The 24,302-nt window shown below is 45.0% G+C and overlaps 2 protein-coding genes and 1 pseudogene across 24 annotated transcripts in view; 2 read left to right on the top strand and 1 right to left on the bottom strand.

Moving 5' to 3' along the window:
- The window catches only part of FNBP1 (formin binding protein 1), a 152,486-nt gene extending 130,141 nt beyond the window's left edge, over positions 1-22,345 (bottom strand). For 15 of the 19 annotated variants that reach the window (XM_077851026.1, XM_077851043.1, XM_077851042.1 and 12 more), the window contains exon 1: positions 11,090-11,254. In XM_077851026.1, coding sequence (XP_077707152.1) covers positions 11,090-11,113 — 24 coding nt within the window. In that variant the 5' untranslated portion in view covers positions 11,114-11,254. Of the gene's footprint in view, positions 1-11,089; positions 11,380-19,425; positions 19,579-21,791 lie in introns of those variants that run through there. The other 4 variants (XM_077851027.1, XM_077851028.1, XM_077851044.1 and 1 more) reach the window with 4 other exon arrangements.
- Positions 14,507-16,113, top strand: LOC144285669 (transcriptional adapter 3 pseudogene; annotated as a pseudogene).
- Positions 22,242-24,302, top strand: part of GPR107 (G protein-coupled receptor 107) — an 80,284-nt gene continuing 78,223 nt past the window's right edge. For 2 of the 5 annotated variants that reach the window (XM_077851047.1, XM_077851048.1), the window contains exon 1: positions 22,242-22,580. In XM_077851047.1, coding sequence (XP_077707173.1) covers positions 22,440-22,580 — 141 coding nt within the window. In that variant the 5' untranslated portion in view covers positions 22,242-22,439. The remainder of the gene's footprint in view (positions 22,581-24,302) is intronic. The other 3 variants (XM_077851050.1, XM_077851051.1, XM_077851049.1) reach the window with 2 other exon arrangements.

The following is a 24,302-nucleotide window of genomic DNA, read 5'->3' on the forward strand; positions in this document are numbered from 1 at the left end:
ATTTTCTTTTGCTGTAGATAAGAGGGGAAATGTTTTTGTTTCTTTTTTTTAAAATATTTTATTCATTTATTCATGAGAGACACAGAAAGAGAGGCAGAGACATAGGCAAAGGGAGAAGCAGACTCCTCACAGGGAGCCTGCTGCAGAACTTAATCCCGGACCCAGGATCATGCCCTGAGCTGAAGGCAGAAGCTCAATTGCTGAGCTACCCAGGCATCCCAAAATGTTTTTGTTTCTTAGTCCCCAAGAACCAAAACTTTGAAGGCCCTGCCCAGGATAGTCAGAGCACCCCTGAATGGTTCATATCAACCACCTCTTCATTCTTTCTAAGTTTTTTTTTTTTTTTTTTAAGATTTATTTATTTATTTATTCATGATAGATATAGAGAGAGGGAGAGGCAGAAAGACAGGCAGAGGGAGAAGCAGGCTTAATGCCGGGAGCTGGACATGGGACTCGATCCCAGGACTCCAGGATCGTGCCCTGGGCCAAAGGCAGGCGCCAAACCGCTGAGCCACCCAGGGATCCCCTCTTTCTCAGTTAAAAAAAAAAATACTTTTCAACAACACTTTACAACCAGACATAGTTTTGCAAGACAATGATATCAGAAACTTTTTTAAAAAAGATTTTATTTATTTATTCATGAGAGACACAGAGAGAGAGAGGCAGAGACATAGGTAGAGGAAGAAGCAGACTCCCCACAGGGAGCCCGATGTGGAATTTGATCCCAGGACCCTGGATCACGCCCTGAGCCAAAGGCAGACCTCAACCACTGAGCCACCCAGGCATCCCTGATACCAGAAACTTGATCTTACTCTTAATACCTTTACAAATTAATTTCTTTAAACTAGAAAGGAAAAAAAAAAAAAGAACTTTGGATTTAAAAGAATGAGGGAACCACTAGACACACTCAAAACACCTGCTGGAATATATGTTTCATTCATAACAGTTTCCGCTGGGGCTTAATACCATGAGTCACTGGTTCTCAATGCTTCTCAATATGAGTAACACCAAAGGTTTTAGAAAGCAAAACCTACATCAATGATGGGGAGATATGAGTGAGTGATGATAGAAAAGGGCTTGCAAGCTACGAATACAGAAGATGCAGTTTTTAAAACTACATTTGCCGGGTATCAGGAAAAACACACACACACACACATACACAAAACAAAACCAACCCAAACCTATAGCACGGATACTAGCATTAGTTGTTTGATGAGTCTGGTAAGTAGCTTCACCACTCTGAGACTCATTTATAAGATGGCAAAAAAAACTATTAAACTCACATGCTCTTTGTTGGCTTACACAAGGATACATTTAAATCCTCTAATAAAGGCATACTGGGCATATAACAATTGGTTAGGTTGTTTTCACATTTTAAATGATAGGCAGAAGAATTTTGGTTCTCTGCCTAATTCCTCAGAAAAGTGAGGTAGCCCTGGGTGGGTCAGTAGGTTGAAAACCAGACTCTTGGGGATCCCTGGGTGGCGCAGCGGTTTAGCGCCTGCCTTTGGCCCAGGGCGCGATCCTGGAGACCCGGGATCGAATCCCACATTGGGCTCCCAGTGCATGGAGCCTGCTTCTCCCTCTGCCTGTGTCTCTGCCTCTCTCTCTCTGTGACTATCATAAATAAATAAATAAAAATTAAAAAAAAAAAAGAAAGAAAGAAAACCAGACTCTTGATTTCGGCTCAGGTCATGCATGATCTCAGGTTTGGTTCTGCACTGGGCATGGAGCCTGCTTAACATGTTCTCTCTCTCCAGCTCCTTCTGCCCCTCCCCCACCCCCTCTCTATTTATTAAAAAATAAATTAAAAAAAATAAAAGATACACTAGAAAAGTGAAGTAGCAGGCTAGCATTACTATACGCAGTGAAGACAAAGGTCTCTACACTATGTGGGGCCAAAAACATAAGACAAAGAATGCCAACGTATTATCTTCAAGCTGGATGGTGAGTACAAAGGGGTTCATAATATTACCTAATGTAAGTATGTCTGAAAATGTCCATAATAAAGAGTTCAAACAATAATATTTTTGAAAGCATTAACTTATAAATTTTTATTTTTTAATTAATTTTTAAAAGTTTTGTTTGTTTGTTTATTTATTTATTTATTTATGAGAGACACAGAGAGAGGCAGAGACAAGGAAGAGTTGGAGAAGCAGGCTCCCCACAAGAAGTTTGATGTGGGACTCCATCTCGGGACCTTGGCATCACGCCCTGAGCCGAAGGCAGATGCTCAACCACTGAGCCACCCAGGTGTCCCATATTTTTAAATTTATTTTAATTGATTTTTTTATTAAGTAATTTCTATGCTCAATGTGGGGCTCAATTCACAACCCTGAGATCAAAGAGTCGCACCCTCTACTAACTGAGCCAGCCAGGATCCCTTTAACTTAAAAAAAGTTTAAAGGTTGAGGAAGAGGGCTCTTATAGAGCCCTATAAGAGCTATATCTATATCTCATAGATGTGGCATCGAATCTCTACTTCCTACTCGGTGAACTTGGGCAAGTTATTTTGCCCTTCTGAGTTTCAATTTCCTCTCTTGCAAACCTTATAAGTTAATGCTTTCAAAAATATTATTGTTTGAACTCTTTATTATGGACATTTTCAGACATACTTACATTAGGTAATATTATGAACCCTTATGTACTCACCATCCAGCTTGAAGATAATATGTTGGCATAATTTTCCTTATCTTTTTGGCCCCACATAGTGTACTTAGAGACCTTGGTCTTCTCCACTGCATATAGTAATGCTAGCCTGGTACCTCACTTTTCTAATGTATCTTTTATTAAAAAAAAAAAAAAATTAATGGTGTGGCTGCAGCCAGTGCAGAGATGTGCCACTCAGATCTCTCTTCCAGAAAGAAACTGCTGCCCATTGGCAAGTATAGTGAGCAAACTATAGGGTCTGTCTTATCTTGTGAGCCAAAGTCACAGTCTTCTTGTGGCAACCACCAACAAAAGATTGAGTAAGATAGTAGCCAAGGTCACACTGTTCTTGGAGTAGCCCTTGGCCAATGAATGTGCAAGGCAGTACAACAGCCTGGCCATTTCTGTCCAATGTGAGATTCCTTAAATGGGTACTCTTTGCCCTGGTCCAGTGGATCCTTCACCCAATTACACTTCTTCTCTCTTTTCTTCACAGGTGTGTGTTACTTCCCAGTTAAACTCTGCACTCCTAACTCCTTCTCAGTATCTTCTTCCCAGATGCCGGCATAAATGGTACTTAACTCACTGGATTCTTGGGAAAAATTAAATGAGATGATGGATGGAAAGCACATGGGACACAGTAAGTTCTCAATTATTAGCAATGTGGATGGTAACTATTCAACAGTGTGTGTAAGACAATAGGGCATGCTACATGTGAAAATATTATAGGAACTATAGAGTTCATGCAACTTATAAGCTATTTCTACTTTTATAACCCATAAAGAGGGTAGAGAAGCACAAATGGAGACTATAGCTGCTGAACTGTATATGCTAAAACCATAGATGTTAGTCTACAAGCTAATTCTACTTATAAGGGCAGCCTCGGTGGCTCAGCGGTTTAGCACCTGCCTTGGGCCCATGGCATGATCCTGGAGACCCGGGATTGTGTCCCACGTCAGGCTCCCTGCATGGAGCCTGCTTCTCCCTCTGCCTGTGTCTCTGCTTCTCTTTCTCTCTCTTGGTGTCTCTCATGAATAAATAAATAAAATCTTTAAAAAAAAATAATTCTACTTAAAACCTCTATTCTAATTACTAGAATGGCATGTTCTAAATTTCAAAAAACACACAATATAGCTATTATGATATCATAGCTTAAATGTGAACAGGTATTATAGCTTTTGCAACAAGAAATTGGAAGTGTCCTCTTTTTGTTGTTGGGGGAGGTTGTGGTTTATTTTTTATTATTATTTTTAAGATTTTTAAAAAAATTCATTTATTCATGAGAGACACAGAGAGAGAGAGAGAGAGAGACAGGCAGAGACACAGGCAGCGGGAGAGGCAGGCTCCATGCAGGGAGCCTGATGTGGGACTTGATCCCGGGACTCCAGGATCATGCCCTGGGCCAAAGGCAGGTGCTAAACCGCTGTGCCACCCAGGGATCCGAGGTGATGGTTTAAATCTATTTCTAGTATGGAACAACTGAAGTCAAGTTTTCCATAAATTAGCACAGAATTCACAAACTGGGTGAGATTTAGGAGTTAAAATTTGATCCAGTTGGAAGACCATGATTATTCTTCTTTCTTTCTTTCTTTCTTTCTTTCTTTCTTTCTTTCTTTCTTTCTTTCTTTCTTTCTTTCTTTCTTTCTTTCTTTCTTTCTTTCTTTCTTTCTTTCTTTCTTTCTTTCTTTCTTTCTTTCTTTCTTTCTTTCTTTCTTTCTTTCTTTCTTTCTTTCTTTCTTTCTTTCTTTCTTTCTTTCTTTCTTTCTTTCTTTCTTTCTTTCTTTCTTTCTTTCTCAATTTCATTTATTTACTCATGAGAGACACAGATCCAGGCAGAGGGAGAAGCAGGCTCCATGCAGGGAGCCCGATGTGGGACTTGATCCCGGGACCCCAGGATCAGGCCCTGGGCTGAAGGCAGGCACTTAACCGCTGAGCCACCCAGGGGACCCCTCTCAATAGGTTTCTAATATAATATACATATTTGTCCTTTTAATATTTTAACATTTAAAAATATTTTACTTTTAAGTAATCTCTACACCCAATGTGGGACTCAAACTCATGACCCCAAGATCAAGAGTTGCATCCTCTACTAACTGAGCCAGCCAGAGGCCCCCCTGATTTTAACTTTTTTTAAAAAAAGATTTTATTTATTTATTTGACAGAGAGAAAAAGCATAAGCAGGGGAGCAGCAGGCAGAGGGAGAGGAAGAAGCAGGTTCCCCACTGAGCAGAGAGTGGACACAGGGCTGGATCCCAGGACCCCAAAATCATGACCTGAGCCGAAGGCAGATGTTTACCAACTGAGTCACCCAAGTGCCCCTGATTTTAACATTTTTTTAACTAGACAGAGTACTAGGCTGAAGCTAGTATGAGTATAGATTACTAATAAAGGAAACAAATATTTCATTATAAATACTAATTCCAGAAGATTTCACACCCACATTCTAAAATCTAATTAGATTAATTTCCTGGGGCATTCATGTATTCTTGGTAGCTTGCAATTTTTAAGTGTCAAAATAAAGCCTTGTTTTTAAATGTGGGCGGTGTTGATGAAACTAGTATGAGTAATACTTGCAGGAAACACAATATTAGCTTTAGCTAGGAAGTGGGTGATACTTGAATAGTCCTCCAAAGAGCATTTTCCGGGTCGCACCAACGTAAAGCAAGAGTTATAATGTGGTCACACAGTAAGCACCGACATTTACAAAACTCCTTTATAGGGCTTGAAATACAGTGTTATTGACCAAAAATGCAGTTTATACTAATTTTCAGGATTACGTCTAGTGTACAGAGTGAAGGCAACAAGCTGATGAGTGAATCAGGACTGCCAGACCTCCCACGTTTTGTTTGATATATACTAACCAGAAAAGGTGGTGCAAAGCCTATTTTAATGGAAAGGCACGGATGACAGAATTAAACTCAACCTAGACTATCTTCTAAGGCAGTTCTGCTCCACTCACCACAGATCTGTCTCCTCTGTTGGTCTTGCTATGTTTTATCCCAATGGAAATCTCTGAATGGTTAAGAACAAAAAGAGCAACCTGTTGTTAATACTGGCCTACATTTAGGATTCTGCAGTAAGAAGAGGTAATCATTCACCCAAACCTGGGACTCTTAAGTCAATTATTCCAAGATTAAGAAAGAAATAGTTTGCCTAGTTTTAACTCACTGTGAAGTGTTCTTATATTAAAAATGCACACACTTAGCCAGCAGAAGTAACATGAACAGCAGAGGAGATAAAATAAATCTTCAAGCCTTGGCACCCCTGGGCGGCTCAGAGGTTGAGCGTCTGCTTTTGGCTCAGGGTGTGATGCAGGTCTGGGGATCAAGTCCCACATTGGGCTTCCTGTGAGGAGCCTGCTTCTCCCTCTGTCTGTGTCTCTGCCTCTGTCTTTCATGAATAAATTTAAAAAATCTTAAAAAAAAAATCTTCAAGTTTTACTTTAAAAATAAAAAGGGGGACACCTGGATGGCTCAGCAGTTGAGCATCTGCCTTCTTCAGATCAAGGCTTGATCCTGGGTCCAGGGATGGAGTTCCCCATCCGGCTCCCCACAGGGAGCCTGCTTCTCCCTCTCCTATGTCTCTGCCTCTCTGTGTGTGTGTCTCCCATGAATAAATAAAATCTTAAAAAAAAAAAAAAAAAGCAAAAAAGGTGCCTGAACCATGCATATTTGAGAGCAGGGTAGGTATATGGGAATTCTCGGTACGTTGTACTCAATTTCACTGTGAAACCAAAATGGCTCTAAAAAATAAAGTCTATTAAAAAAAAAAAAAGATGCCTAGAATTATCAAAAATGTTTGCAACTGCCAAAGGGCAGAAAGGCGGTTAAAATGACTCTCCCGTTACTTTAAAAAAGCAAATGTTAAAACAAAAGGGAAAAATGGTTCATTCATTTATCCAATAAATATTTACTGAACTCCTACTATGAGTCAGGCATTGTTCTCAGTACAGTTGGTAGATAACTCTTTCAGGGCTGCCTCTAAAAAGTGTACACCACAATCAATATCACCACAGTCAATATACTGTTGAGCATACATAGCATGTCTGGCATTGTCCTGGAATTTCAGGTTAAAAAAATCTCTCTGCTTGTTTTCTTGCTTTTTGATATTTTGGGCTACTCTAATTTCTTATTAGCACAAAGTAAAGAAATGAAGATGGCAGAGAGGACACCAGGAGACCACAAGACTAGGTTCTGCCACTTAGTCATTTGTTAGTGGCAAAGATTAGAGTAATTATGAGGAATGCTAAAATTTCCAGTAGGTTTATTTATACTTCGCATTAATGAGCAAGTGAATAAAAAGCTGAAGTGATACTTCAGTAACTTGTTACTTCCTTCTACTAAGTAAGTAACAAAAAACATTCAAATGTAAGAAATTCTTGCTTGGCCATTTCTCCAATGACCAGTCACAATTTCAACAAGTCAGCACAATCAATTTACCCTATTAATGTTACCTTTTGTAACAAAGGCTTGTGTAAATGCATTTGGGTTAATCTTAGAAACATAAATCTCTCTTTTGACTCTGATTTTGCAGACTAGAGTTAAAACCTACTTTGTAGGGTTTCACCAAAATAAGCTAATATCCTTTGATATATATAACATGAGTTAGATCCAGTGTCTTACACACAGTAGTTGTTCAATAAAAAAAAAAAATTATAAATCGATTAAAAGGGAAAAGTATGGGGGGGGGGGCGTGCCTGGCTGGCTCAGTCAGTAGGGCATGTGACTCTTGATCTAGGGGTTCTAAGTTTGAGTCCCATGTGTAATGTGGAGTTTCCTTAAAATTAAAAATAAAAAAAAACACACCAAAAATAAAAGAGACTACTATTAAGAGTTGTACAGAAACTATTTAATGATATCCGAATCACTTTAAAACAGCCATTTATACTTTGTTATGACCCTTCTGATACAAAAATAGCCTCCCATTTAAATACAAACTAATCCAATAAAGTTATTACAAATTATGGGTTTGAGTTCATTTTTGTAGTGGTATGATGACTTTCTGACATTTCATGATTTCTTAAAGTTTCCTGGAATATAAAAGCTCACCCCTTACAGAGATGTTAAAAGAGAGAGAGAGAGAGAGAGAGAGAGAGAAAGAAAGGTTTTACTCTACCTAAAAGGAGGACATGCCTTTAGAGCAAGCCTTGAGTGTAAAGTGCCCATTAGAAGCCCGAAGGTTTTAAAAGCCTGTGTGGATCTTGACTAAAGTCCTAAAATATGTGTAAAACCTGGTGGTATTTGTGAAAGTCTAGAAAAGCTGCAACCACCTGCTACAAATAATTCATGGTCATCCAAACCATAGCACAGTCTCCCTCCACCTAGAAACATAATTCTACCAACTTAGGCTTTTGCACCCCATCGTTATCTCATTACCCGCGTGCATGAGTCCAAGCCACCATTCAAAGAAAACCCTCAATGACTGCTCTCCGCTGGGCTGTGTGGTGCTGCCCAACATGACACTTTACCCAGTTTCTTACCACTGAAGGACTGGAAGCTTCTTTATCAGAATCCTTCATTACTCCAATAAAAAAAAAAAAAATCTCAAGTGCTAATAAAATAAAGCAGCTGAAAAGAGACATTTTGTTGCCCTTATACTTCTTGGCATTTCTTTCTTTCTTTCTTTCTTTCTTTTTTTTTTTTTACTTCTTGGCATTTCATCTTAAAACTCAACTAGTACACTTCTTTTATGAATGCAAGTCATGTGTTCATTCCTCCCCCCCTCCCCAGTAAACTATAAGCCACTCAAGGACAAAGGCCCATACTCTAGTGAAATGCTTTTTTTCAGCAACTCTTCATTGACATATACTTGCATATACAAAATTCTAACTGACGTGTTCTTTCTTGTAAACTTACCAAGTGAAAAAAATGTCTAGTACACACTACTCCCACCCCTTAAAAATCTTTTCCACTTACTTTTATTGCAGAAAATTCCAAGCATACACAGAAGAATAGTATCATGAGCCCTTTTATGCCGGTCACCAAGCTTCAACAATTATCATCTCGTGACTACTCCTGTTTTGCCAACATCCCTACCCACCACCACCCCAATTTATTTTGAACCAATCAAGACTTCATATCACATATCATATATATTCCAGTTCCTATTTATTTTCAACAAAATTGTCTTTGCACTCTCTCTCACCCCTCTGCCTCCTAAAAGAAGTGTAGAGAACAAGGCAGGTGACTGGAGCTACTGTACCATTTTCTTAGCATAGCTACTTTCTCTTTCTTGATCACCTTTTATGCCATTCAGTAACATTACTGAAATGTCCATATCATGTTCACTCCCTTTAGCCCTATCTATTGCACTCAAAAATATACTGTATTTTTTCCTCCTCAATTCCTTTCTCTTGTTTGAACAAGTGAAAAGAGATCGTGCCAGAATTTCTCTTATCTTGATAAAATTTACTTCTGATCTGTTCCCCCATCCCAGGTAAGCTAAGAGCCAAAGGGAGTAGAGAAGAAATAGAAGAGGGAAGAATCACTGCCCTTAACATGATAGACTTTGCCTAAGTACATATGTAAAGCCATCAGTTACTTTATTTTAAAAATGAATATTCATACACATCACCCGAAATCTTCCAGTTCCTTTGGACAGAGGATGTTTGTAAAATGAATTACTCTAATTTAAGGGAGCTATTGCCTTCAGGATTTTGGTGTCAATGACAGTAGCTGCTTCTGAGCCTAAGAAATGGTTATGTAAAAACAATTAAAGCCAAAAAAAAAAAAAATTAAGGGAGGATGCGCTCTGTTTCTGTAGCTGCTCTAACCTTGTTTTATTTTGACGTGAGATTTCTTGGCCTCAGTTCAGACAGCAACCACCACCCTACACTTTCTCCTCCACACCCTTCACAAATGGAATTCCGAAAGGAGGCACTTTCCCGGCTCACCATGGGAAATGGCTCATCTTGAGAACATTTCAGTGCAATGATGGAGATTTCATCCACTCCTCCCTCTGAACCCTCCCTCTGAACCCTCTGAACAGATCCGTGCCCATCCCTTGCCCAGGGATTTCCCCGGGAATCCAGAGAAAGGCAGAGAAACGAGCTCCCTTCCACCAGCCACAGCCTCTCCTCTCCGGGGACGGCCTGTGCACTGCCTCGGCATCCCCTGGTCGCCCAGCTCCGGCTCCGGGGACACAGCTTCCAGCAAGAGCTTCCAGACACCGCGCTGCTTGTTTACCCATCCGCAGCCCCAGGTTAAGGACCTCCGAGGGCTGCCCTCGCCGCCAACCTTTCCCGTACGAAACTGTTTCCTCTGAGCAGTTCTCGCGAACGCCTCTTCCTGAAGGCGATCACACAAAATTCTCCCCTAACTCCGCTTACTTTCCCCTCTGGGCCAAACGCCGCAGTCCCCACGGCAAATCCGGCATCTGAGCTGCTCCTCCAGAACTACAAGTGCGCCCCGCGCCGCCACAGGTCAAAAGTCCTCGCCTCCAGAGGGAAGACGCCACTTCTCGCCCCTGTACCCCCAAACCCAAGACCCGAGACCTGGCCGGGCCGAGGCCACCCCGCCCCGGAGAGAAGCGCCAGATCCGCCCGCACCTCTCCAGGAGAACAGCCCTAGACACTCGCCGCTGGGGCGCCCGAACAAATAACGCAGCCCGCAAAAATCCGAGGGCCTCCACGCCCCCCTCGAAGCTGGACAGCCGCGCGTCGGTTCCTCGCCCCGAGGGATTAAGGCTGCTCCTTCCACACACCGCACTGGCCTCGGGGCGCCGCGGAGGGGAGGCCGGCCCGCGCCCCCTCCTCAGGCCGCGGGGGGACCCAGATCCGCACCTCTCGCCCAGACCCCCGGCGGGACCTGGGCCCCTACCCGGGCACGAGGGTGGATGGCTCGACACAGATCCGTGCCCCCTGCTCAGGCCGCCGAGGGGGGTGGACCGAGATCCGCAACCCCTGCCCAGGCCGCCGGGGGGGTACCCAGATCCGCACCCCCTGCCCAGGCCGCCGGGGGGGTACCCAGATCCGCACCCCCTGCCCAGGCCGCCGGGGGGCCCGGATCCGCACCCTCTGCCCAGGCCGCCGGGGGGACCCGGATCCGCACCCCCTGCCCAGGCCACCGGGGGGCCCGGATCCGCACCCCCTGCCCAGGCCACCGGGGGTACCCAGATCCGCACCCCCTGCCCAGGCCACCGGGGGGGCCCGGATCCGCACCCCCTGCCCAGGCCGCCGGGGAGCCCGGATCCGTGCCCTCTCCTCCGGCGGCCGAGGACCCACACCAGCTCCCCTCGCCTCGGAAGGGCGAATCGGGCTTGCACCTCCTGCTCGGGCCGAGGCCGACTAGTGGCACAGCCCCGCGTCTCCTCCGCAGGCCGCGGGGACCCCGACCCGCACGCCATCGCCTCCACCAAAGCAGCCCGGCCCGCGCCCCCTGCCCAGGCGCGCAAGGCACCTTCCCCCCGCCCCCCAGCCCGGCGGGCCCGGCCCCTCACTCACCCAGAGCTCGGTGCCCCAGCTCATGGTGCAGGGGGCGGGAAGGGGCGCGCCGCGCGGCAGGCGCGGCTCTCCGGTCCCCCTCCCCGGCGATCCCTTCGCCCCTGGAGATCCCCGCGATCGAGGAAAGCCCGGTGCGCGCGCGGCCGCCGCCTCCTCTAGCTCGCCGCTCTTCTCCGTGGGTCGCCCCAGCAGCTCCTCCTCCTCGTCGTTCTTCAGCAAAATGGCCCGAGGAAGCAGCCGCCGCGGCCGCCGCAGCGCCCGCCAGCCCTCCCCACACCCGGAGAGCGAGGGGAGGGGGAAAACGAGGGAGGGGCGGCGGCGGGGGGCGGGGCGGGGCGGGGGCGGGGCCGGGCTGACAGCTCGCGCACGCGCGCGCCCCGCCCACTGCCCCCCTCCTCGCGGGCGCCCTCCAGTTGGCCCGCGCCGCCGGGGGGTCCCGGAGCACGCGGAGGGAAGTGGGGAAGGGGGGTGCGGCCGGGACCTGGAACCCGCAGAACTCTCCCCGCCGACTTCTTTATTATTAGCGACCACACTCTCTGCTCTTAGAACAACCTCTCGCCTTTGAACGGAGCCGGCCCCTGTTATTATCGGGGCTCTACGGAGGCCTGAAGTTGATCCGCCGCGCCAAGCACCAATTTGGACTTAAGGACAATACTTTTCCTTGGCAGCCATTCACGCGGACCAGAGTTCGCTCGGGATGGGATGCCCTGTCCCTCCTACCCCCCCCCCCCCCCCCCCCCGCCTAGCAGCCGCGGAGGCCTGAGGTGCCCTGCAGCCTTGCGCGATGGGCGTGGGGCCTGGTTCAGTGAGGTCTGTGCAGGATACAGATAGGGACAACGAGGCCGAGAGCGACCAAGCAGCTCCGAGCATAGTGGTTGGGGAAGGAATCCAGGGACATACAACCCGTGATTTCCAATCTCTGAAATCAGTGGTTCCCAACTCGTTCGGCCAAGAAACGCTCAGATGTGAAATCACGTTGCCGCTTAGTGGCAAAGGCGCTGGGTCCACCGAGAACGTGTTGGGTTCCAATCTGGCCTCCCACCTGCACTAGCTGGGTGGCCACAGACAAGGACTCCATCCCTCTAGAAGTTCAGAGCCCCCGCCTGCCACATGGAGTTGGTAACTACCCATCTCAACATGTGCTGGTAAGGATCAGGAGATAAGCACCTGTTACTTGGCCCATGGTTGGTAAACTGTGAACAGATTTTTTTTTTTTGTTTTTAGAATTTATTTTTAAGTAATCTCTACACCCAAGGTGGGGCTTGAATTTACAACTCTGAGATCAAGAGTTGCAAGCTCCACCAACTGAGCCAGCCTGGTGCTACAAGAGCTGGTTTTTAAGTAGGTACTTTTCTTTTTTATTTTTTTTTTTAACATTTTATTTATTTATTCATGAGACACAGAGAGAGAGGCGGAGAAGCAGGCTCCCCATCAGGAACCCAATGTGGGACTCATCCCAGGACTCCAGGATCATGCCCTGAGCTGAAGGCGGGCACTAAACTGCTGAGCCACCCCCAGGTGTCCCTAGTAGGTACTTTTCTACCTCTTGTTCCAAAGGTCTACACAATTGTTTCCAAGAAGCTATGTTGAATTCTTGGAGTTCCAACTTTCTTTTAATCACTGGGTCCTGTCTCCCCAACTTTTCTGATTTAATACTATTGAACGCTTGGGGCACCTGGGTGGCTCAGGTGATCCCGGGGTTCTGGGATCGAGTCCTATAGGGCTCACTGCAGGGAGCCTGCTTCTCCCTCTGCCAATGTCTCTGCCTCTCTCTGTGTCTCTCATGAACAGATGAATAAAATCTTTTTTAAAAATGATAATAATGGGGATCCCTGGGTGGCACAGTGGTTTGGCCCAGGGTGCGATCCTGGAGACCCGGGATCGAATCCTACGTCGGGCTCCCGGTGCATGGAGCCTGCTTCTCCCTCTGCCTGTGTCTCTGCCTCTCTCTCTCTCTCTCTCTCTCAGTGTGACTATCATAAATTAAAAAAAAAAAAAAGATAATAATGGGGCAGCCTGGGTGGCTCAGCGGTTTAGCGCTGCCTTCAGCCCAGGGCGTGATCCTGGAGTCCCAGGATCAAGTCCCACTTCGGGCTCCCTGCATGGAGCCTGCTTCTCCCTCTGCCTATGTCTCCATGCCTCTCTCTCTCTCATAAATTTAAAAAAAAAAAAAAAAAACTCTTAAAAAATAATGACTTTTCTGAGCAACTTTGAACTAAAATGGGCCCCATTTTAGAAATATTGCACAGTAATGCATCTCTCCAATACCTACCACCCCACCACGACCGGCCTCAACAAGTTATCATTCTCTTCCATGGAAGGGTGGAGCTGAAAACCCTTGCAGATAAACCTACAAGTCTACTTCCTTTGTTGGACACAGTTAACAATAAACTGTCAAAACTGTTTTGGTCTTTTTTCCAGTTACAAGTTTCCCCTATTTGTTTGTTTTTAGTGTGTGTTTAAATATTTTGTTCTCACTGTTACCAGGTCTGAGAGCTCTTTACTCTAAGCCTGCTAGGTATGTAACAATCAAGATGGCCAGCCACTGACTCCCAAGGCGATCTGATAACCAGAGTGAATTGGAGGGCTTAAAATTTCAAACAATGCTGCACAATTTAGTTTGCTATTTGGAAACAGTAAGTGAAATGCAGGTTGGGTTACAAAGATCTTGCTCAGTAATCAACTCAATTTTCCTCCCTGCCAATGCTTGAATATTTTTCTAAATACAATGATCTAATCTTGACTGTGTTCTTAGAGACTTCTCAAAAAGAGTGACCATTTGTGAAAATATGCTAATCAGGAGCAAAGACAACCTGCTGCTCTAAAGAAGGGAAAGAAGAAGAAAGGACAGCAGAAGAAAAAAATGCCACATCAAGGCGAAACCTTTTAGGATGAGTAAGCAGGAAACAGTTACAAGAACCCATTAGAAGCCACAGTAGCAGCATTATATGAAACCAGGTTAACTAGACTGCACTGCATATATCTTTAACTTCATTAAGTTTGGGCAATACCTGGAAAAGGTTTGAAAATGTCAAACTCTAAAACAAAACTAGGGGCAGCACTGGTGGCTCAGAGGTTTAGTGCCACCTTTAGCCCAGGGTGTGATCCTGGAGTCCCAGGATCGAGTCCCATCAGGCTCCCTGCATGGGGCCTGCTTCTTTCTCCCTCTGCCTGTGTCTCTGCCTCTCTCTGTGTGTGTCTCTCATGAATAAATAAATAAAATATTTAAAAAGTATATATAAAATAAAATTAAAAAATAAAACAAAACTAAACTGGGCAGCCTGGGTGGCTCAGCGGTTTAGCGCCACCTTCAGTCCAGGGCCTGATCCCTGCAGACCCAGGATGGAGTCCTACATCGGGCTCCCTGCATGGAGCATGCTTCTCCCTCTGCCTGTGTCTCTGCCTCTCTCTCTCTCTCTCTCTCTCTGTCTCAGTCTCTTATGAATAAATAAATAAATTCTTAAAAAAAAAAAACTAACTAAACTAATCAACCACTGTTCAGGATAAAGAGAAGCCTGCAGGAGAAAAAAAAAAAGATAAAACAAATACAGCACAGCCATTAAACAGGCGCACTTCTGTGCCAGACACTGAACGGGGCTCTTGACAAGCATCCTTTCATAATCCTCAGAACATCCTGGGTAGTTCCACAGGGTCCCATATCCTGGACCATGAGTGTACTGAAGGACTGCCCCTTGCAGTTCCATGACTTCAAGTCTGTGGACCACCTGAAGGTCTGTCCATGCTACACGGCTATGCTAGCCCGCTCTGAGGATGATGGCATCGGCATTGAAGAGCTGGAAACTCTGCAGCTGGAGCTTGAGACCCTGCTTTCCTCTGCCAGCTGGTGCCTGTGGGTTCTTGAGGCCGAAACCCAGATCCTCACTGACTGGCAGGATAAGAAAGGTGATTGATGATTCCTGAAGCTGGGTCGAAACCATGAGCTTGGAGCTTCCCCCAAAACATGGAAAGCCGAAGAAGCAGAAACTGGAAGGAAAGGTGGGACATGGGCCGGGCCCTGGTCCCTGGCATCCCAAATCCAGAAACCTTCAGCCCAAGATCCAGGAATATGAATTCACTGATGACCCAATTGACATGCCACGGATCCCCAGGAATGATGCCCCCAACAGGGTTTGGGCCTCTGTAGAGCCCTACTGTGCTGATATCACCAGTGAGGAAGTACGCATACTAGAGGAACTACTAAACCCCCAGAAGACGAGGCTGAACATTACAAGATCCCACCCCTGGGGAAGCACTGCTCCCAATGCTGGGTACAGGAGGACCTGCTGGAGGAACAGAAGGATGGGGCCCGGGCAGCAGCTGTGGCTGACAAAAAGAAAGGCCTTATGGGGCCACTGACTGAACTGGACACTAAAGATGTGGATGCCCTGCTGAAGAAGTCTGAGGCCCAGCATGAGTAGCCTGAAGATGGGTGCCCTTTTGGTGCTCTGACACAGCACCTCCTACAGGCCCTGGTGGAGGAAAATATCATTTCCCCTATGGAGGATTCTCCTATTCCTGACATGTCTGGGAAGGAATCAGGGGCCAATGGGGCAAGCACCGCTCCCTGTAATCAGAACAAGCCCTTCAGCGTGCCACATACCAAGTCCCTGGAGAGGCACATCAAGGAGGAGCTGATTGCCCGGGGCCTGCTAGAGTCTGAGGACCGCCCTGCAGAGGACTCGAAGGATGAAGTCCTTGCCAAGCTGCACAAACTGCAGACCGAGCTGAAGGTGCTCAGTGCCCATAATCGTACCAAGAAGCACAACCTGATGAGGCTGGCAAAAGAGGAGGTAAGCCAGCAGGAGCTGAGGCAGCGGGTCCACATGGCAGACAACGAGGTCATGGACGCCTTCTGGAAGATCATGGCTGCCCGGCAGAAGAAGCAGACCCCAAACAAGAAGGAGAAGGACCAGGCCTGGAAGACTCTGAAGGAGCCTGAGAGCATCCTAAAGCTGCTGGATGGGTAGCCCTCACCCCTAATTGGAAGCTGACTTCCCCTGGCCTGGGGGAAGGAGGGGTAGGAAGCCAACTTCCTTCTCTGGGCTGCCTGAACCTCAGGCCTGTGGCTGCCTATTAAATGTCAAATCGTGACAGTCTCTAGAGGACTGTGGCCATTCCCTGGGGTCTTTTGGCCTAGCTCTGTACAGCCAGGACATGGGAGGCCCTACTGGGCTTCCCTTCTTTACTATCCCCCACTCCTACTTCCCTCTCCCTCAAGGACTTCTCCCTTGTGGTTTTGTAAAGTGCAAAGCTAAAAGAAAAGTGACTGCTGTGGTTTTTTAAAAAGCAAAGCAAAACAAAATAAAACAAAACAAAAAACAAATACAGCACAGTATTTTCTAGGAAGAACTAAATCTACTTCCGTTTCTCTTATAGGAAAACAATAATTCTAATACAAAGAATTTTCCCAATTAACAAATTACTGTGACTTAACCTACTTAGGATTCAATTTTCATAGGGGGTATTCTGAACCTTCTCTATGTAAATGTTTGAATTACACAGAGGATCAATCTGGGTTAAGCACACCTGATTCCCCTCTCAGGAACATTTGAAGGACAATGATTTACAAAATTATGATCTGTGGGTGACTATATAGTTTTACACCAAAATGTCTGACCATGTGGACCTTATTAGAGACTCTGTACAGGTTGCTATGTAGTTAGAGGCCAAGAATTCTACTAGGGCTTTTTGACGATTCTAACACTGCTAGCAAATAATAAACATCTCACTCAGGGCCTTTGATATATAGATATTTCTATCTTCATCTCATCCATTTTACAGGAGATCAGTTTTGTAATTGCTAAATTGGAATTTTAGTGTCCCACACTTATTAGATGTGTGTATGACCTTTGCATGTTAACTTAAACTGAGCTTCAGGTTCCTCACTGGTGAAACAGGTACCTTGTAGATTGTTCTGAGGCTGAGTGAGAGCGCTGGCAGTGCGCACAGGCTTTGGTGATAGCCAGATTGGGAAAACTCTGTACAGAAGAGCTCTAAGAAATGGAAATAATGCTACTTACTTCAAAGTCACGAAGACTTGTAGTTGCACTTTGAGGATTAAAGAATATGTGTAAAATGCTTAGCACGTAAGAGCACCAATACACCAATATTGGTTCCTCTTCTTTTCCTCTTGTTTTCTAGAGGATTTTTACTTGTATCAAGAAAGCAATCTTTTAAGCACTTCTGATGCAGCAAAGCGGCTTGCCTGAACTACAATTGATTGGTTGTCTATTGCTGAGTAACTATTCATAACAAACTTCCCAGGATTTTTTTCTTCCCCTTTAAAATAGCTTCCATTAGTTTCTACCTTAAAATTCTTCATTTGTTTAGCATTCAGACTTCTCACTAAGGACCCAAGAAGGCAGTCAAGTGTAAAAAGTTGGAGTGGGATAAAAGTAGCAACTCTATGGTGAGTAGAATCTTAAAACTGCAACCAATTTTTGTATCTGATGGTGGAATTCCCCTGAAGATCTACGAAGCTGTGCATGAAACCAGGAAAAAACCAGGTGTCCTGTGGCTGAGCAAGTTATATACCGTGCCACTAAATTGAGAAGTGAACTTCACGGTTTTTTCCAAACCATGGGATTTAAGACATGCCAGAGCCTACTTTTTCCAAGAAGATGACTCCCTGCAAGACTTGGTTGGCTTCCCATGCCCCAAGAAGTGACATTTCTTTTTCTTTTTTTTTTTTTTTTAGATTTTATTTATTTATTCATAAGAGACAGAGAGACAGGCAGAGACATAGGCAGAGGGAGAAGCAGGCTCCAAGCAGGGAGCCAGATGTGGGACTTAATCCTGGGACTACAGGATCATGCCCTGAGCCAAAGGCAGACGCTCATCTGCTGAGCCACCCAGGCATCCCACGAAATGATATTTCAAGTCAAAGAATGAAAGTGACATTTGACTTCTGAATGTATCGCCAGTTGCCAATTTCATCTCTGGTTTTTCACACTGTGTTTATAGAGGTTTTGGTTTGAAATATCAACTCTTTTGATAAAAATGAATGGCAAGGGCACCTGGGTGGCTCCATCGGTTGAGCAGTTAAGCGTCTGCCTTCAGCTCAGGTAATGATCTCGGAGTTCCGGGATTGAGTCCTGCATTGGGCTCTCTGCCCAGCAGGGAGTCTGCTTCACCCTCTCACTCTCCCTCTATGCTCTCCCCTCTACCTCAAATAAATAAAATATTTAAAACAAAACAAAACAAACAAACGCCAAGTATATCTTATTACAACCAGAGAATATTAACCCACTAATTTCCATAAGGTTTCCGGAATTTTAAATTAAATTTAATTTAAACTAATACCAAATTTATCAAACAGTACTAGGTTCAAACTATAAATTCAGCTATTGGGATGCCTGGGTGGCTCAGCAGTTGAGCATCTGCCTTCGGCTCAGGGCGTGATTCTGGAGTCCCAGGATTGAGTCCCACATCAGGCTCCCTGCATGGAGCCTGCTTCTCCCTCTGCCTGTGTCTCTGCCTCTCTCTTTGTATCTCTCATGAATAAATAAATAAAATCTTAAAAATAAATAAATAAATTCAGCTATTAATGGTAAACTTTAATGGATCCTGCAAAGTTAGAGGAAATGGAAAAAAAAAAAAAAAACAATATAGACTTGACTAAGAGAGCGAGGTTAAAAGTCAAGTTTAGGAGATGAGTCTTTCCAGCCCCTCCAGGCTTTTTCTGTTGATACCTTAAAGTTTAATGTCCCTTTGAAAATGGTGCCAGGGAGGAGCAGGCATAACTTGTTCTGTTACTCAACATGTCTGTTTCCAGTTACAGCATCATGATTATGCAAATAATCTTTTCTTGAAACTCTGAAATTATGTGCCTAAATATAATTGCCAAGGTAGTTTGCACTGAATTTGAAAGGTAACTGTCTAAAAACATTTTGTAATTAGCGTTCCCTTTCCTAATTCTCTCAATTTCAAACTAATGACGGGTACAATATGGCTCTCAAATACCTGAAGGAAGCTATTCCTTATAAACTTCTGGACAGATACTATTGGTATGTGACCCTGTGAAGGTCACATAGAATTCCCAAGGGAAAAGAAGCAAAGAATAAGAACCCAATTTTAATCCCTTGTAAAATTGTTTTCCAGAAACTAAAAGACAAAAGCTATCTATTTTATAAACTATTTAAATGTTTCATGAGTATTAAATCACTTTATGAAATTAAGACTCTTCCCAATCGTTCTACTTTTAGAAGCCTATTGGTATATTCAAATTTAAAACCAGAGAGTCTCAGAAATGGTACCCTGCTTTAAAAAGTAAAGAACAGAAATACTCTAAAGCATTGCAGACTGTCTTTAAAAATGAAACTGTAATTAAAAATTACCTTTTCAAGCATAGGGGGTGGTGCTCAGGGGTGGCTGCCTTTGGCTCAGGTCATGATCCCAGGGTCTTGGGATTGAGCCCCGCATCAGGCTCCCTGCTCCGTGGGCAGCCTACTTCTCCCTCTCCACTGCTTATGCTCTCTCACTCGCATTCTCTGAAATAAATAAAATCTTTTTAAAAAACCCACCTTTTCTTTGAACAACTAGTTTCACACCGAAATGAGAATCAGTTGTCTTTGAAATATCCTCTTGATACCAAAAGGAAAGTATCACTTATTTTATATTCCTACTGTGTTCTCTCACAATGCAGAGTTTTAAAATGCCTTCTGAAAATTTTTCTAGCATTTGATAACACACTAGTTACTTATATTCTGGGCTTTAAAAAAAAATTTTTTTTTTAATTTATTTGAGAGAGAGTGAGCAAGAGAGCTAGAGAAAGAACACAGGAGCAGAGGGCAGAGGGAAAGCAGACTCCCTGCTGAACAGGACTCCATTCCAGGACCCCAGGATCATGACCTGAGCCAAAGGCAGATGCCTAACTGACTGAGCCACCCAGGTGCCTCTGGGCTTCTATTTTTTTGAAAGATTAAAATGATAAGAATTAGATAACCATGTATGTATACTGCAAGAAGCGCAGACCCATGTCTGAAGCAGAGGAGGTTCTAGTCCTGGTTCTAAAGGTACTTGCAGAAAATTATCAACTAGTTGTATGATCATGAGCAAGTCATTTGAGGTCCTCGGATTTGTTTTCAAATTTGTTAAACACCTAGATGGATCTGTTGATTATCCAAGGACCCTTCATGCCTAATATGCAAATGATTTTTTACAATGCAGGACAGAGATTAAGTTCTGGGCTTTGGGGTTGTGGCCTGAATGAGAATTCCATCTGGGTCATTTATAAATGAGCAGAGGTCTTTGAATGAAGTAATTTAACCCAGTCTCATCCTTTATTTTTATTTTTTTTTCAGTCTCATCCTTTGAAAAAGGAATAAAAATATATACCTTATAAGGATTTTGTGGCCTTAAATGAGATAAGTATATGTGAAGTACTGAGCAGAAGAGTTGGCAAATTTAATCACTCACTAAATAAACTTAACTAATATCATCTCCCTTTATGGATTCTTAAAATATAGTTTCTAGTTCTCAATTTCTTTATCTGTAAAATGGGGGCGTAAGATCAGATAAAAATTCTGTTCAAAGATATAAGATTACATATTTGTAATAGACGGCTGAAGATCAGAGGTTGGAGAAAAAAAAGAGATATGCTTCACCCACCAGTACAATGCCTCTAACTTCCTGCCTCCACCTTAGTGCCCTACTTTCGTCCTTAGGGAGGGTGTGTCAGAATTTGTACCGGTTTTTTATTCAAGGGAGGAATTCAGAGATTCATGATTTTACCAAAATTGCACACAGCTAAAAAAATAATAATAAATCTAGGACCTTCCCTTTCCCCGAATCCTTCATCCATCCTTCTCCTACTCTGTATTTTCTCAACTGATTTTTTTTAAACCTGAGTGCAGCCCGTTAGGGCTATTAAAATATATCATGTTAATTTCAGTTCCTAGTTCCAATTAAAACGTTAAGAATCCTTTTCTGTCATAAAATACACTAGTGGTTTTTACTTTCTCTTTTACTTAAACGATTTCAGGCAGACTGCATGCATTACTTGTATGGCAAGCTAAAACAGAATCTAAAAACTAAATAAGGGGCAGCCCCGTGGCTCAGCGGTTTAGCTCCGCCTTCTGCCCAGGGTGGGATCCTGAGGACCCGGGACCGAGTCCCACATCAGGCTCCCTGCATGGAGCCTGCTTCTCCCTCTGCCTGTGTCTCTGCCTCTCTCTCTGTTTCTCATGAATAAATAAAAATCTTAAAAAAAAAAAAAAGTAAAAATTAAATGAACTTGAATCTATCAGCAATTTTCATAAGCATGTTCTTTTATGACTTCTTGGCAAAAAATGGTGAGAGGAGGGAACCAACTATTTAATTCACTATTGAAGATCTCCCCATAAATCCCTCCAGATTAGGGACGCTTTGGTGGCTCAGTGGTTGACTTGCCTTCGGCTCAGGGCGTGATCCCGGGGTCCTGGGATCGAGTCCCGCACTGGGACCTTGTCTCTCTCTCTGTGTCTCTCATGATTAAATATAATCCTTAAAAAAAAAAAAATCCCACAGATCAGAAGCAAAAAGTTTCCACGCGGAATTAAGAGAAAAACGTTAAGACTCAGATTCTTGAGGTTGCACGAAACAGCATGAGGCAATATAACAGTCTTTAAACGTTTCCTTGTGACTGTCAGCCTGGAACAAACGACTTAAGTTCTCAGAGCCTCAGTTTGCTTACCTGTAAAGTGGGCATAACGATCATACCTACCTCCTACCTCACCAGATTGTTCCAAGGATCAAATACAACAATGCACGCAAAAGGACTCGAATAAATCCTATTCCTGCAACCATGTCGTCTGACATTTTAGTGTGGGGTGCCTCAACAAAACCAAGGGACCTATGACAAACCAGGAACTCGGTATTTTCCGCCGACTTAAGGCCGCTCTTGAAACCAGTCGGCTCATCCGCCGGGCACGGTGCTGTAGCCGCAGCGCAAGACTTCCCTCCCGCAGAAACCCCAGATCTCTCCGCGGTCGCTTGCAAAACTCCTCCCGGCGGATGTGAGGCCCCGCGAGGGTAGCGGCGAGGGGTGGGGGTGGGGGTGGGGGTGGGGATGGAGGGTGTCGGGGCCCGCGACTGTCGCCATGGCAACCGCCACAGATTTCTCAACCCCCTACCCCGGCGAGGCTCCACCTCTTCCGGCCACACCAAAAGGCTGCACCGGAGAGACTAAACTGAACGGCCCAAGGTGGCCGCTCTCGGCCCCTCGGCAACTTTCCCGGCCTCAGGCCCCAGAAGCACCGCAGGCCCCACGCTGCCCGCCGCTGACCTCCTCTTCCAGGCACTTCCGGGAGCCGCCGCCCTTTGCCCCCGGAAGTGGGCGGGAGAGGAAGCGGCTGGTGATGCTGGAACAAATATGGCCGTCCCGGCGCCGGTCGGGCCTTCGGTCCCCCGCCGTCCTTCGCTGGCCGCCGGCCTCCAGCTGCTCCCGCTACTGGGGCTACTGCAGCTGCTGGCCCAGCCTGGCTTGGGCCGCGTCCACCACCTGGCGCTCAAGGTAGGGCCGGCCAGGGCTAGGCAGGACCGGGCAGGGCCGGGCGCGGGGCGGAGGCCGAGGCCGCTTTCCCGGGCTGAGGACAACTTTGCCCCACGGTGGTGGGTCTCTGAGCGGTTGCCCCCAGCCCGCCTAGCCCCCGGCGCGGCCTCTCTCTGTGAGCGGGGTTTTGGGAACTGTGGAAATGGCCGGGTCCCCGGGCCGCCTGGAAGGGGCAGGAAGACTGGAGCCGAGCTCAGAGGGGAGGGGGCTGCACAGCGGCCTTAACCTCAAGGGTTGGGGGCGGGGGGGGGGGCGCTTGGAGTCCCTGCTGGCTTCCCTCGGTTCCTAGCAGAGAGCCTCCAGCTCTTCCCTCTGCACCTCTAACTCTTCTCCCCCACTTCACTTGTCCACGGTGTCCACTCTTCCACCCTCTTGTGCCCCTCGAAGGTACGCGAAACCTCAGCCTCAGTTTCCCGGTTCGGCTTAGTGCGCTGTCTGGACTGATGAAAGTGGGAATCTTCAGAAGGAATTTCAAGTCTTGTCTTTTTTTTTTTTTTTAAGGAATTTCAGATATTGCTTGAAATACACGACCGAGGATTTAAAACCTGCATCAAAAATGTGTTTCTAATTAGAGGGCCTGCCCTTTTCTCCCTCGTTCCTGTCATTGTCTGTTTAGGGAAGAGATTTATGATAGGCCTCGAATGACCCCTTGGATCTTACTTTATAACTCACAGCTAACAGTCGTCTGAGGCTAGAACGTGCCTCCAGACAGTTCATCAGGTTAATATATTTGGGGAGTAGAAACATAAGTCGTTAGGACCCAAAGCCCTCTACATGTTTTTCATAATGTACAATTTTCTAAGAAGTTGCGGGATTATAGGAAGTTCGTCTTATTAAAACACATTAACAGACCACAAAGTGTTGTATTTTGTGAAGGTAGAGTTTAAAGAATATAAAATGCAAATTAAAAAGCCTGGCCAGACCCATGCACCAACCTTTGGTTATCAGCTTTTGTTGTTTATAAGTAAAAATTATCCTAATTAAAATGATTCTTAAGTAAATGGCTCCTTTTGAGAATCTGTCTATAGATTCTCCGCACGTGGGGCTTGAACTCACGACCCCAGATCTATAGAACCTCTCCCCAGAGAAGTGCAGGTAGAAATGTAGACAAAGCATTCTTGTGGAATTTCTGGGACTTTTTGATCCTGCTGAAGTTTATCCCTAGGTCCTCGTCCAACTTAAGAACTCCAGATCTTCAGAGTGCTTTCATTTTATAGGTTGGGATCCTTAGATTAAGTAGTGTTAACTGAGTTCATACAGGTTATAAATTAGAGATGAAGCTAGTAATTGAACACACTGGACCATGTCCCTTGGTTCCCAGTCCAATGCTCTTTGTATATTTCTAGAATTAAAATGTTAGCATCATTGGGTAAATACTGATAGTGTTGGTAGAGATGAAAACATATGCGAACCTCAGTGGCAGAAGCAAACTACTTGGTGTAGTTCTGGTAATCGATTTCTTCCTGTTGTGCTAAATTACTTAATGTTTTTCATCTGTGTACATGTTTCATAAGTATTGTGGTAGTCATTGCAAAATAATACCGTAGTGCTTTCTTTTCTCATTTAATAAATATTCTGACTTCTTCCCTAAGGAAACAAATCACCTGAAGGGAGCCTATCAGAGCAGCAACATTAGATTGTTGTGTTTTGCTGGAGACTGGGAGAAATAGGAGACTTGATCAG

The sequence above is a fragment of the Canis aureus genome, chromosome 16, assembly GCF_053574225.1.
Source record: "Canis aureus isolate CA01 chromosome 16, VMU_Caureus_v.1.0, whole genome shotgun sequence".
Taxonomy (NCBI): Eukaryota; Metazoa; Chordata; class Mammalia; order Carnivora; family Canidae; genus Canis; species Canis aureus.